Source organism: Amblyomma mixtum, chromosome 4, assembly GCF_055824585.1.
Source record: "Amblyomma mixtum isolate Tamu chromosome 4, ASM5582458v1, whole genome shotgun sequence".
NCBI classification, from domain to species: Eukaryota; Metazoa; Arthropoda; class Arachnida; order Ixodida; family Ixodidae; genus Amblyomma; species Amblyomma mixtum.
Window position 1 is genome coordinate 35,474,085 of NC_143015.1, and position 12,744 is coordinate 35,486,828.

Consider the following 12,744-nt stretch of genomic DNA (forward strand, 5'->3'; position numbering starts at 1 on the left):
TCCACATCATTTCGGGAGGACCTGACACCGGCGTACGTTGAGAAAAGTGTGCCCGACTATTTCGCCCGATGACCTGCTGTATACTATATGGCATGTAGTGAATGTTTTCTAGTCGGAAATTTGTCCGAGCTAAACGAGATTTTTTTTTCATAAGCATTTTAACGGGACGGCGTTAAAGACCCCCTTAACCAGAAAATCCTTTGTCGGCGTTGTCAGCGTCGGCAATGTGAGCGAAAATCATTCGCGTGACTCTAGCAGGTGGTGCCCATAGAGCAACCTAGGAGGCAGGTGGGCCATCTTGGTCACGTGACCTTGAGGCGTCATCACAACCTGCCCACCAGATAGTGGGCAAACTTCCTACCGCGGCAGGTGGCAGTTAAACTAACGATTGACCGCTAGGGAAGAGGAATCTAAGGAGCACAAGGACCACCGCTGGGAGCACCTGCCATCGCAGGGCAGTGGCGCATCGCTTAAAGTTTGCATCACTGCGCCAAGAGGATCATGAAGACTTCCAGGGATCCAGGAATGTAACGTAGAGAATAGCCATCTTCATATACTGGAATTAACCCATCACGCTGCCACGTCATACACCTAAGGCCGAGTTTAAGTTTTCCCTCAACTTTGTTGTAGATAGCCACACATTATTTAGTTCCAAAGTTACTTTAGGATTTCCTTTCTTTAGATACAAGCACATCTTTCCAAGTTTGGCTCAGAGTTTCGCCAAGAACGTTGATTCTGATAATAAAATTTCATTATAAAACAACACAGTTTATTGAGGCATACAAAAATTCAGTGTTAAATTCGCATATTTTTTGTATTGCATTAAATGTTAAACCTCACAGTCGAAAGCACACAAAATAAGGTCTTTTTTCCCAATGTGGGGAAAGAGTTAAGCGCACCATGCTGAAACGGTGTGTGCTTTAGAAACTGCGACTATGAAGGAAAAGAAAGAATCGTGCGGAGTACTGGTCTTCGGACTCACTTTCGTCAACAAGAAAAAAAAAACTCCTGCAAAGGTGCGCATGTTCAAAAATAGTTTAACCACTGAGCATCTCTGACCAGGCATCCCGGTTGCTGCACCCGGGCCCCGTCTTCAACCTGGCGTGTTAAAGCCGACGACCACGTTGTTCCTCTCTCGAATCCACTTGGTGACGATCCACTTGGAGCCCCATAAGACGGGGCATCCCACATGCAGAGTTAGATCGTCCGCTTTCCTTTTCTGGTGCCAGAAAGAGAAGGTCTGAGGAGCCTTGCTTCCGTCATACGGTTCCACGTCATACCAGAAGACGGCGTCACCGATGCGCGGCTGTACGCCAATACCCAGCTTGACGAAGGCGGTGGCGCCACCTGCGGCCACGTCCGCCAGGTACATCAGCATGGTTGCCAACCGGTTGCCGTCCTTTTTTTCCAATAGGGAAGCAATTATGTTGAAAGGATATGCGTCTGTATGGGGAGTGTAGTGCCCTCCCAAGCCGTAGTTGACCACTTGGTAGGCCTCGGCCGATTCCAGTGAAAGGTTCGTCACCGCCGCTATGCGGCGAGAGAGTCGCTGAAGTTTGGGATGCTCTTTGTCTTTAAGCCAAGCCACCTGCAGAATAAAAAATGCCTGTGAGTGACCATATTCTATCAACCTAATGACAATGAGAACAAATCTGCAAATTGTGCATTACCAAGAGCTAATGAGTGGCACTCAAAGCGTCATCGAAGGCGTAAATGAACTGTAAATATTGTTGCATGTCAGTCAGCACTACCTCGGCCAAATGGTGCCCCCCCCCCCTCCCTTCGAACACGCTCATGGAGGAGCGCGAGCACACTCACTGCTAAGAATGGTGCCGTTCTGAGAAGACGGAGGCAAATGCTGGCTTAAAGAGCTAATGATAGCCAAAGCAAAGAGCAGCACGTGTGGTGTTCTGAACTCTACGAGCGGAAGAAATAATTCGTGCGGACAGAAGCACGCGGCAAGGCCCGTGAAGGCTGAAAACCAAATAACTAGAAGGATAAGAATGTGGTGGAGCGCATATGGCAGGTTCTCTCAGATCATAAATGGCAGTTTACCAACATCCCTCAAGCGGAAAGAATAAAACGCCTGGATCTTACCGGTACGCACCTATGGGGCAGAAACACGGATGCCAAGCTTAAGTTGAGGACAACGCAGCGAGTTATGGAAATAACAATGATAGGTGTAACGTTAAGAGACCTGAAGCAGGCGGAGTACTATCGAGAGCGATATCGATACTACTTATTATACAGTCTAGCCCGTTTATAACGAAGCCACTTATAGCGAAATAGCGGTTATAACGAAGGGATTTCAATTTCCCATTCCCATTTTTGCATTTTCAATACATTTTGGGTCCGGTTTTAACGAAGTAAAATAAGAGCGCGTCAGCGGATATAACGAAGAGATTTAATACCAACCGAAAAATAATCTGCCAATCAACACATTTTTGCGTCCTTGAGGCGATTTTTTCCGCTAAAATAAGAGCAAAATTCGGCTGACGGCGTCCTTTCGTGGCGTCGTCTGCTCTCCTGCGGAGCGAAGGGTTGCTTCACTGGATCGCATGGCACGCCGGTCTCGCCACGGCGTAGAGCGGTAGAGCACGCCGCGCAGGGGAAAAATGTAAAAAAGAACAGAGACGATTTTTTTTTTTTCGATGACGTCGCAGAGAGCGGCCGTATTGGCCAATCGCGGTTCTCTATTTCTCCCAGGCAGTCGGCGCCACGGCTGGACTGCAGTCTGCAGGAGGTGCGGCAGCGCCCGCTTTGTTTTATGTCGGTGCCGCGGTGCGCAAGGGAGAACGCGCGGCAGCATTGTGCATGTTGGAAGCGTGGCTCATTTTTATCGTTATCGCGGATCGTTGTATGCTGTTTATAAGGACAGAGTTATTCGACTTGATCTAGCTGGTGAACGGACAACTGAGCGCAGTGTCGCACTGTTCCAGGTTGGGAGCACGGCGAACGCTACTGAGATCGCACGTGACGCCATTGTCACTTGTTTTCTGCCCGCATTGACGCCATCACGGTTTCCTGTCTTGTTCCGCTTCTTTTTATATTTCGTGACCGCTTCGCCTCAGCGAAGTCCGCACTCGCGAAACGTGTTCAGGGGACGCTGGACGACCTCTTTCAGCGGCAATAAATCAGTATGCCGATGTTTTTTCGTAGTCCGCATATTACGAAATAGCGGATATAGCGAAGTGATTTCCGATTCCCGCCGACTTCGTTATAACCGGGCTAGACTGTATATAGTACTATCGATTCTATAAAATCAACCACGCGTACCCACTGCATCCTAAACTGGGTTTCCCGTGCGTGTGGTATATTGGTGATGGTATATGAGTAAGTTACAGGATTCACGCATTTTCGCAGCCTACGCGTCACCGAGCTCTGCAGACGTGTCTGCGTAAAGTTGCTGGGAAAAAAGTTTAGCGTGCGAGTTTCCCACTTGCGAACCATGTGTGCGAAAAGCATTTTTGCAGCGGTTACGTCAGCAGCACGACGTCTGCAGTGCACGATAGTGTCGTGAAAACCAGCACAACTTGGGCTCCTTGTTCTTTCATCGGATGCAGTTCCAGGTATTTTTCTGAACTGTCCCAGCGCACGTTAAAGAACCAGAACAGGTCGAAATTTACTCGGAGACCTCTACTACGGTATCTCGTAGCTTGAGTCTCTTTGGGACGTTAAGCCTCATGAGACCTTGAAACCAATCAGGTATCGCAAATGTTTTGGTTATATCGCCGGCCAACACATTCATAATATCAATATTGTTACTATCAATAGTCTTACCATCGACAATTTCACAACCGATAGTCTTGCTATCGATAGCGACACAATCGATAGTAATACTATCGAATCTACTATCGATTCTACTATCGATAATACTATCGATAGTCTATCGATAATATCGATAGTCTGTCGATAGTAGCACTATCGATAGCTTTTTACACTCTCGATAGTTAAAAAAACTATTGATACTATTGATAGTCAATTTTCCGATAGTTTTGCATCACTAGGCGGCGGACATACACCCGACGGCAACGGCGGACATCTTGCTGAAAGGCGTTGCCACGCCGAGCTTTCCCGTCCCGCGGGGCGGCGGGCAGGGCTGTCCGCTCTCGCCCGTTCTGTTCGCCCTCGCGATAGACCCACTGCTGCGACGCGTGCCTGGGTCTGGTGGGACACCCAGACTGGCGCTGCCAGGCATGTTAAAATTGTTCTCTATCAGGATGACGTCACCCTGCTGCTACGGGATTCAGACAGCCTGGTGGGTTTCTCTCGCGAGTATGCTGAGTACGCAATCCTCTCTGGCGGCAAGTTGAACTCCAGTAAAAGCTAGGCGCTCTGTTTGGGACACCCCGCTGACACGTTGCCGGCGGCGCGCCTTGCCCTCACCGGTCAAGGCACCATTTTTGGTGTGACTTACTGGTCGCGCGGCGTTTCTCCGCACACGTGGCAGCGGATTGCAGGCCCCGTACAACAGAGAGTGGCCGCGGTATCCTCGTCTTCCTTCCCTCTGGCAGAGAAGGCGTACTTTGTGAAGAACGTCCTGTGCTTTCAACTCTGGTTTATGGCACGTGTAGCACTCCCTCCCACTCCGGTCGTTCTAGGTTAATACCTTGCTTTACAGCTGGTCTTCGGAAGGCAGGACAGAGGTCGTCGCGTGTACCCACCTTCGTCTCGCCCGCGAGAGGGGAGGCTGGAGTGCGCCGTGTCTAGTAACTTTTTGCCGGGTGCTGGGCGTCAAATGGAGAGAACTTATGGACTAGTTGGACTATGTGGGGCAGCCTTTACTGCTATACTGGCTCGGAAGTAAGCGGCGGGTCCTGTACCCCGCGGTCTCGGGAACAACGCACCAACGGCGCTAACTCCTCTTGGCTCCCAGGCCACCTCGACACAAATATATGCGCAGTTGCAAGAGATGTTTCCAGATGGGGCGTGGCGTGCCCTGACCGCATCCAGGCTTTGTGAGGCCCTCTATTTCTCAGAGTTTCCGCTGGACATTCACCAGGTGTGCGCGCCTTGCCCGAAGTGGGTGGACGTCGACTGTAGCAATCTACCGCACGCGGTGAGTTATTTCCGGTCGCGCCTAGTGGGGCGTGCACCCTACCAAATACAGGCTCCACTCCTGGGATGTGGTTCCAGACTCTCTATGCGTAAATTGTGGTCAGGTTGAATCACAAGCGCATGTCTTTGAAGAGTGGGTTGTGGCTAGGAGATTCCGCTGTTTGGCTTCATGCGCTTTTTCCATCCCTGTGTCGCGCGAAAGGAAACCACGCGGGGCGTTCGAGCGGCTCTTGACGCGGTTCATATCCTGATCATTTCGAAGAGTGGGAATGCGGCCGTACACTCGCGGCAACCCCTTCAGCCGATGTTCCCCATGCTAGCACGTCTCTTGGTGCTTTCATGGGGCTACCTAGGTAGCAAACTCTTTATCCTTCGTAAAGCTTACTGTGCAGGCCGGAAGGGTACTCAGGAAGGGTACCGTGACACTTGTGAGAGCATATTAAACTATGCGTTTGCCACTCTTCAGGCGACTTTATCTGAGCCTACCTATAGTGTGTGTTGGAAACTTGAACCTTTACAACAAATTTCGTTTTGCTTGTGAACTCGCAGGCCTGCGTCTTTCCTTGTACATAAGAGCCCAAAGGAAAGCTAACTGCACATTATTAAATATGATGTGTGGCCGGAGCTCCCGCGGGAGTTTATTTGATTTCGTTTCCTTTCATTTCAATTTGTTTGGATAGCGCCCATAAGATGTGGTTGCATATAGTTGTAATTTCTAATTTCGAGACTTTTTTCTAATGTACCACGCTACCTCAGCTTGGCCCGGTTGTTTCCTCGACGCAAATGTGAACCCTTGAAAGCTGAGTATTCGTGATTTTCAATAACTTTTGTTCGACTGTTCTTCTGGTATTCCATTATATAAACCCTCCGTCACCGTAGCAACCACTTCTTTACGATTTCAGTCATAACGCATAACGCTGAGATCCGAAAAGCGAGAAGTAGAGCGTAACGCTCTCAAACTAGCCAGAGAACATAGACTGCGGTACGAAAATGGCTACCACTGTTGTTTGCGTTCCGCGCTCGAGATGGGGTCTTACCTTGCTAATTCGTTTCCAACTGTTGTTATCTGAACGTTTCACTGCGTCGTAGATTCCGGCCCCTTGAAATTTCCCCCGCGCCGCTGCTCGGATGTAACTGACTTCCGACGAACTTAGAAAGCCGGAGAAGAGTATGATTCGGGGTTTCTGCGAAAGCACTTCAATCTTGTGCGGAGCCAGTATGAGGCGTGGGTCTCCGAAATTCGTCGAAATAGTACAGAATAAGTGCCCACTAGACGGCCGCAAGTCTCCCTTTACGGTGCAGGTGGACTTGTACCTGTAGACGTCCGACTGTGGCGGTAGAGGGTAACGGGCTGAGGATTTGGACATCGTCGACCTTCGCTTGTCGTTGTCCTTCAGACTCAGAAGGCCAAGCTGCAGTTTGAGTGATGGGCCGCTGGTGACGGATGTCTGTTCGAGTGCCGCACCGGACCAGGCCACGGTGCTGCCGAACGGCCCGGCCATGAAGCAACCCCTGGCCACGTCCTTGAGGTCTTCTGCCGAGGCGGAGGGCATCAAGCGGGACTTCATGGCAGCCATGCTGATGGCAGAGATGTGGTATACCCGCTGCAGCTTGCAAATGCCGGCGGCTGTTCCGGTAACGTCGCTTTCCATAGGCCACCACTTCTTTGAAGAAGGAGAGTTGAAGGCGGCTCGAAGGCTGCTGAAGGCGGAACGCCGACTAGGCACGTACCAGACAAAGGTTAGGAGACGGCTGATCGAGAGGAATGCTCCCAGAACATCGTGGCTCGCCCATTGCAGTAGGGCGCCCTGCAATCTGCGATGCTCAACGATCGCCGCGTCTAGGCGACGGTGTTGGAGAAGCAGAAAAAACCGTGCGTCTTCGAGGGCGATGCGTTCGGTGCTTACCGATTCTTGCATTTCATTCGTAGACGTGAAGAGATTCGAGGAGCACGTTGAGAGTCCGAACGCTAAGTTCATGAAAATAAGGCTGCTCAGCCGAGGATGCATCGCTCTGATCACCGCACACTTCCTCTTCTTTTCGAAGCTTTCGCCTGCAAGCTTTTCAGCAACAATATTGGCGGAAAATGAGCAAGAATAGGGACGCGGAATAAAATGCGGTTTGCCCATTCGGTACCTCCTGTTTTCTTGAAAATGAGCCGATACTCACTTTAATAGTTCATCGACTTCTAAAATTGTGCAGTTCGCCGCTATTTTGCCTTTAATTGGGGTTCTCTTTTATAGCCGTCGGCATTTATTGTCGTCAGTAGGACTCGTGTTTAAGCGGCCCACGATATTTTTTATAGTGTCACGTTGTAGTGACGGCAGTCCAGCGGTCACGAAAACACCAACAAGACTTGGAAACGAAGCTCTTTATTTGGGCTGACTTGCGCCCGTAAAAGGACTGAATCACTCGGCGGCGGCGTAAGCAACAAACTTGATCGTCAGTCGTCGAACTACGAATACCCGCTGCTCGCGGAATCGCTCAGTTTAAAGCCAGCAAGGAAACTTCGAGATAACAGGTCGAGATCATCTAGAGCAATCTGGAAACACGTAGATGCAGCTCGGCAAGGCTGTGATCAATCGAGATTAGTCCGGTCGCTTCTCGCGTCACGAACACAAATGATAACACCCCTTTCCTGCGGTCTTGCGCGAACGAACGGACACTACAATGACACGTGGCATTACCCCCCTCCCAAAGAAGCATCGTCTCGATGCTTTAAAATGAAAATAAACACGGATAACGCAAACTTCCAGTCCTTCAGCGTTCATAATATGGCTTCAGGCGTACGACATGTACGACTTCCGGGCGTGTGCGGCGTCGCTGAGATGCAGTCGTGCCATCGGGGATAACTTCATAGTCGAGGTCACCGATGCGACGGAGAACCCTGTACGGGCGAAAGTAGCGTCACAGCAACTTTTCACTCATTCCACGGCGGCGAACTGGCGTCCATATCCAAACACGATCACCTGGCTTGTAATGCGTGTCTCGTCGGCGCAGATTAAAGCGTCGGGCTTCGGTGTGCTGCGGGTCTCGAATGCGAAGCCGCGCAAGTCTTCGGGCTTCCTCGGCGTGATGAAGGTAGGCAGCGACGTCGAGGTTGTCTTCGTCAGAAACGTGCGGGAGCATTGCGTCGAATGTTGTCGTGGGCTTCCTGCCGTAGACCAGCTTGAAGGGGGGAAACCTGGTTGTCTCCTGGACGGCAGTATTATAAGCGAAGATAATGCACGGCAGAATGTAGTCTCACTTCTTGTGTTCGGCGTCCATGTACATGGAGAGCATGTCTGCGATGGTCTTGTTCAGACGCTCTGTGAGTCCGTTGGTTTGTGGATGATAGGCAGTTGTCCTCCGATGGCTTGTCTGGCTGTAGTTTAAAATGGCTTGCGTCAGCTCCGCCGTAAATGCCGTTCCTCTGTCTGTGATGAGCACTTCGGGGGCGCCGTGTCGCAGCAGAATTTGTTCGACAAAAAATTTTGCAACTTCTGTTGCGGTACCACTAGGCAACGCTGTTGCTTCGGCGTATCGGGTCATGTAGTCGGTGGCCACGATGATCCATTTGTTACCCGATGATGAAGTCGGAAAGGGGCCGAGGAGGTCCATCCCAATTTGCTGAAAGGGCTTAGTTGGAGGTGGTATCGGGTTGAGGAATCCGGCTGGTCTAGTCGGAGGCTTTTTGCGTCGCTGACACTCACGGCACGTTTTCACGTAATTTGAAACGTCGGTAGCTAGCCGCGGCCAATAGTACTTCTCCTGGATGCGGTGCAACGTGCGAGCAATCCCGAGATGCCCTGCAGTCGGCTCATCAAGACATGCCTGCATAATTTCTTGCCTGAGATTTTTGGGCACGACAAGAAGATGCACTGTCCTGTTGGGCGCGAAGTTCTTCTTCAGGAGGACATTACTGTGAACGACTAGGGACGACAGTTGGCGCTTGAACCCTCGGGTAGGCGATGCAGTCTTTCCTATCAGATAAGCAACTAGGCTTTGCAACTCAGGATCCGAGCGCTGCTGTTGTTGTTGTTGTCCTCTGCTGCGCGAAACTGCTTGCGCTTACCGGTCCTAAGAAAGCGTCGTCGTCTTCCTCTTCCGGTGCTGCGTCGACGGGGGCTCGGGACAAGCAGTCTGCGTCGGAATGCTTGCGGCCAGATTTGTAGACTACAGTTATAGCAAATTCTTGAAGACGCAAGCTCCAACGAGCAAGGCGGCCAGAGGGATCCTTCAAATTGGCAAGCCAGCACAGAGCATGATGGTTGCTGACAACCTTGAATGGTCGTCCGTACAGGTAGGGTCGAAATTTGAACGTGGCCCAAATAATGGCGAGACATTCTTTCTCGGTCGTCGAATAGTTGGCTTCGGCTTTCGATAGTCAACGACTTGCGTACGCGATAACTTTCTCCTGTTTACCATTTTTCTGAACGAGGACCGCTCCTAAGGCCACACTGCTTGCATCTGTATGCATTTCAGTTCCGGCGTTTTCATCAAAGTGTCCGAGCACAGGAGGGGACTGTAAGCGGCGCTTCAGCTCTCTGAAAGCTTCCACTTGCGGCGTTTCCCATTTAAAAGGAACGTCAGCCTTGGTAATTTGGGTCAAAGGTTCAGAGATGCGCGAAAAGTTCTTGACGAATCGCCGGTAATAAGCGCACAGTCCAAGGAATCTGCGTATAGATTTCTTGTCATTAGGCTGTGGAAACTATGCGATCGCGGCCGTCTTCTGAGGGTCTAGGCGAACTCCCTCCTTGCTTACGACGTGACCAAGGAACAGCAGCTCCTCGTAGGCGAAGTGGCACTTCTCTGGTTTCAGTGTTAGTCCTGAAGACTTGATTGTTTCCAGTACTGTCCGAAGCCTTCTGAGATGGTCTTCAAAGCTTTAGGAGAAGACAACAACGTCATCTAGATAGTCTGGACAAATTTGTCACTTCAAGCCTGCGAGCACCGTATCCATTACTCACTGGAACGTCGCTGGGGCAGAGCAGAGGCCGAATGGCATCACCTTGAACTCGAAGAGTCCGTCTGGCGTGATGAACGCAGTCTTCTCGCGATCTTTTTCGTCGACTTCAATTTGCCAGTACCCTCTCTTCAGGTCCATCGATGAGAAGTACTTAGCGTTGCATAGCCGATCCAATGTGTCGTCGATGCGGGGGAGGGGGTAGACATCCTTCTTCGTAATGCTGTTCAGGCGGCGGTAATCGACACAAAAGCGAAGGGTGCCGTCTTTCTTTTTCACTAGGACGACTGGAGCTGCCCAAGGGCTCCTCGATGGCTGGATGACGTTGTCACGAAGCATTTCTTCAACTTGCTTGCGGATAGCTTGGCGTTCTAGCGGCGATACGCGGTAGGGGCTCTGTCGCAAGGGTCGGGCGTGTTCGTCTGTGACAATGCGGGGCTTGGCAAGCTCGGTTCGTCGCACAATCGATGCTGATGAGAAGCAATCGCTGTACTTTTGAAGAAAACTGCGTATTTGGTCTTGTCCGCTCCGCGGTAATGCTGGGTTGATATCAAAAGTTGGTTGATGGCCTTGGTCAGATGGTTCTACGGGTTGGTCGGGTAGGCAAATATGTCTCTGATATCTGCCAGCTCGTCGAGGAAAGCGATCGTCGTACCTTTGTTTAGATGCCGGTATTCTTTGGTGAAGTTGGTTAGCAGCACCTGGGCTTGGCCATTTCGGATTTGGGCGACTCCCCTTGCGACGCCTAGTCCTCGATCAAGGAGTAACTGGGTGTTCCCCTCGACGACGGCTTCGGCAGTTTCGATGTCTCCTCTACCTGCGCATGCGACGACACTTTATCGGGGCGGCACGCTCAGTGCTTCGTCGCGGACGTTTAAGGCAACGCGATGAGTCTCTGTCGTCGCTGCAGATATGGCTTTGTCCGTGGAAAGCTTGATCGACTTGGATCGAAGATCGATGATCACCCGATGTTCATTCAGGAAGTCCATTCCCAAAATCACGTCTCGCGAGCATTTCTGTAGGACCAGGAAGGTTGTAGCATAGGTTCGCCCATTTACTGTAACTCTCGCGGTGCAGCGTCCTGACGGCGTAATAAGGTTGCCACCTGCGGTGAGGATCAGCGGGCCATCCCAAGTGTTTGTCACTTTCCTGAGTCGGACAGCGAATGGCCCGCTCATGACGGAGTAGTCAGCTCCCGTGTAGACCAAGGCAGTAACCGCGTGACCGTCGAACGTAACTTCAAGGTTACTTGTTCCCGTTCTTGTATTGCACGTTGTCTTTGGTGTCCGATCTCGGCTTCGTCGGGTAGTGAGGCTGCGGTGGGCGTACTCCGACGTTACTGCTATGGGCAGCGGTAAAGGCGTCAAGTCTGCTCGTCGGTGTTGTCGTCGAAGTTGTCGTCGTAGGTGTCGTCGTAGGTGTCGTCGGAGGTGTCGTCGGAGTTGTCGTCGGAGTTGTCGTCGGAGTTGTCATCGGTGGAAGATCTTCGTCCTTGCGCTTATAAGCAACCTCACCTCCAGATGCTGCTTTATTCAGTTTAACCTTCGGGGGCTGGGGGAGCGTCCACGCACGGCGTAACCTCGGTTAGGAGATACAAAGCGTGGTGACAATGGCGACGGGGAACGTGATAGGCGGCTCGGCGATGAACATCCTTCCCGACACAAAAACTCCTCGATTTCGGCTGGTCGCTGGCCGGGTCGGGATCGTGGAGCGTCGTAAGAGAACCCTCGGATGCCCAGTCTTCTGTATGGGCAGTGCCGGAGGACGTGACCGGCTTCGCCACAGTGGAAGCATAGTGGGCGGCGCTGGTTGGGAGTTCTCCACTCGTCGCATTTCCTCGGCTGTACGCGTCGCTCGTACGACGGGCGGGTTGGGGCGAGAGGGCGGCGGTCCAACGCAGATGGCTGAAAGCGATAGGGGCTTGGGTCCCGTCGTCGAGGGGCAGGACGGCGCACAGCTGCGGCGTAAGTCATGGCTGGGGGCTGCAGAGGCTGCGTTGTGGTCGCCGTCACACCCAAGGCCTGTTGAACTTCATCCCGGACGACGTCAGTGAGCGATGAAAGCTGCGGCTGCGTTCCTGTTGGCAGCAATCGTCGGAGCTCTTCTCGCACAACTTCACGTAGAACCTCCCGCAGGTTATCGCTGTTAGCGGTGTCCAGGCAGCTTCCCGACAAAAAGCGCTGCTGGCAGTCATACTGGCGGGCTCTGGCATCAAGTGTTTTTTCCATGGTGGATGCCTCTTCGACGAATTCCGTAACGGTTTTCGGTGGGCTGCGTACGAGGCCCGCAAAGAGTTGCTCTTTAACTCCTCGCATAAGCAGCTTGACCTTTTCTTCTTCCTTCATGCTCGAGTCGGCACGCCGGAGGAGACGCTTCATCTCCTCAGTGTACACTGCAACGGTCTCGTTTGGGTGTTGTATGCGAGACTCTAGCAGCTGCTGGGCTCTCTCCTTTCTCACGACGTTCGTGAAAGTCTTGAGAAGCTGCTCCTTGAAGGTTTCCCAATCCGTAAGGCTAGCTTCCTCATTCTCATACCAGACTCTTGCTGGTCCCTCCAAGGCGAAGAAAACGTACCTAATTTTCATAGCGTCGTCCCAGTTGTTAAAGAGAGCCACACGGTCGAACTGTTCCAGCCATTCTTCTGGGTCGGCGCCAGGCGAAGCGTCGAAGGTTGGTGGCACCCGGGGCTGCTGAAGAATGATTGGAGTCGTCGTCTGGGGCAAGCTCATGGTGGACGTTGC

At 51.8% G+C, this 12,744-nt stretch overlaps 1 protein-coding gene across 1 annotated transcript; it reads right to left on the bottom strand.

Moving 5' to 3' along the window:
* Positions 1–752: 752 nt before the first annotated feature.
* Positions 753–6,710, bottom strand: LOC149346118 (prolyl 4-hydroxylase subunit alpha-1-like). Its single transcript, XM_089586335.1, has 2 exons — positions 6,096–6,710; positions 753–1,588 (listed from the first exon to the last, which is right to left on the bottom strand). The coding sequence occupies exons 1-2, from the start codon at positions 6,708–6,710 to the stop codon at positions 1,094–1,096; spliced, it is 1,110 nt and encodes a 369-aa protein (XP_089442461.1). The 3' UTR covers positions 753–1,093.
* Between the last annotated feature and the right edge of the window lie 6,034 nt (positions 6,711–12,744).

What these genes read in the sequence shown, in the direction of transcription:
- LOC149346118 (XM_089586335.1), bottom strand. Translation starts at nt 6,710, where the DNA reads ATGGAAAGCGACGTTACCGGAACAGCCGCCGGCATTTGCAAGCTGCAG. An exon ending in GTTGGAAACGAATTAGCAAG is followed by an intron (nt 1,589 to 6,095) that starts GTAAGACCCCAT and finishes TTTATTCTGCAG; the next exon opens with GTGGCTTGGCTTAAAGACAA.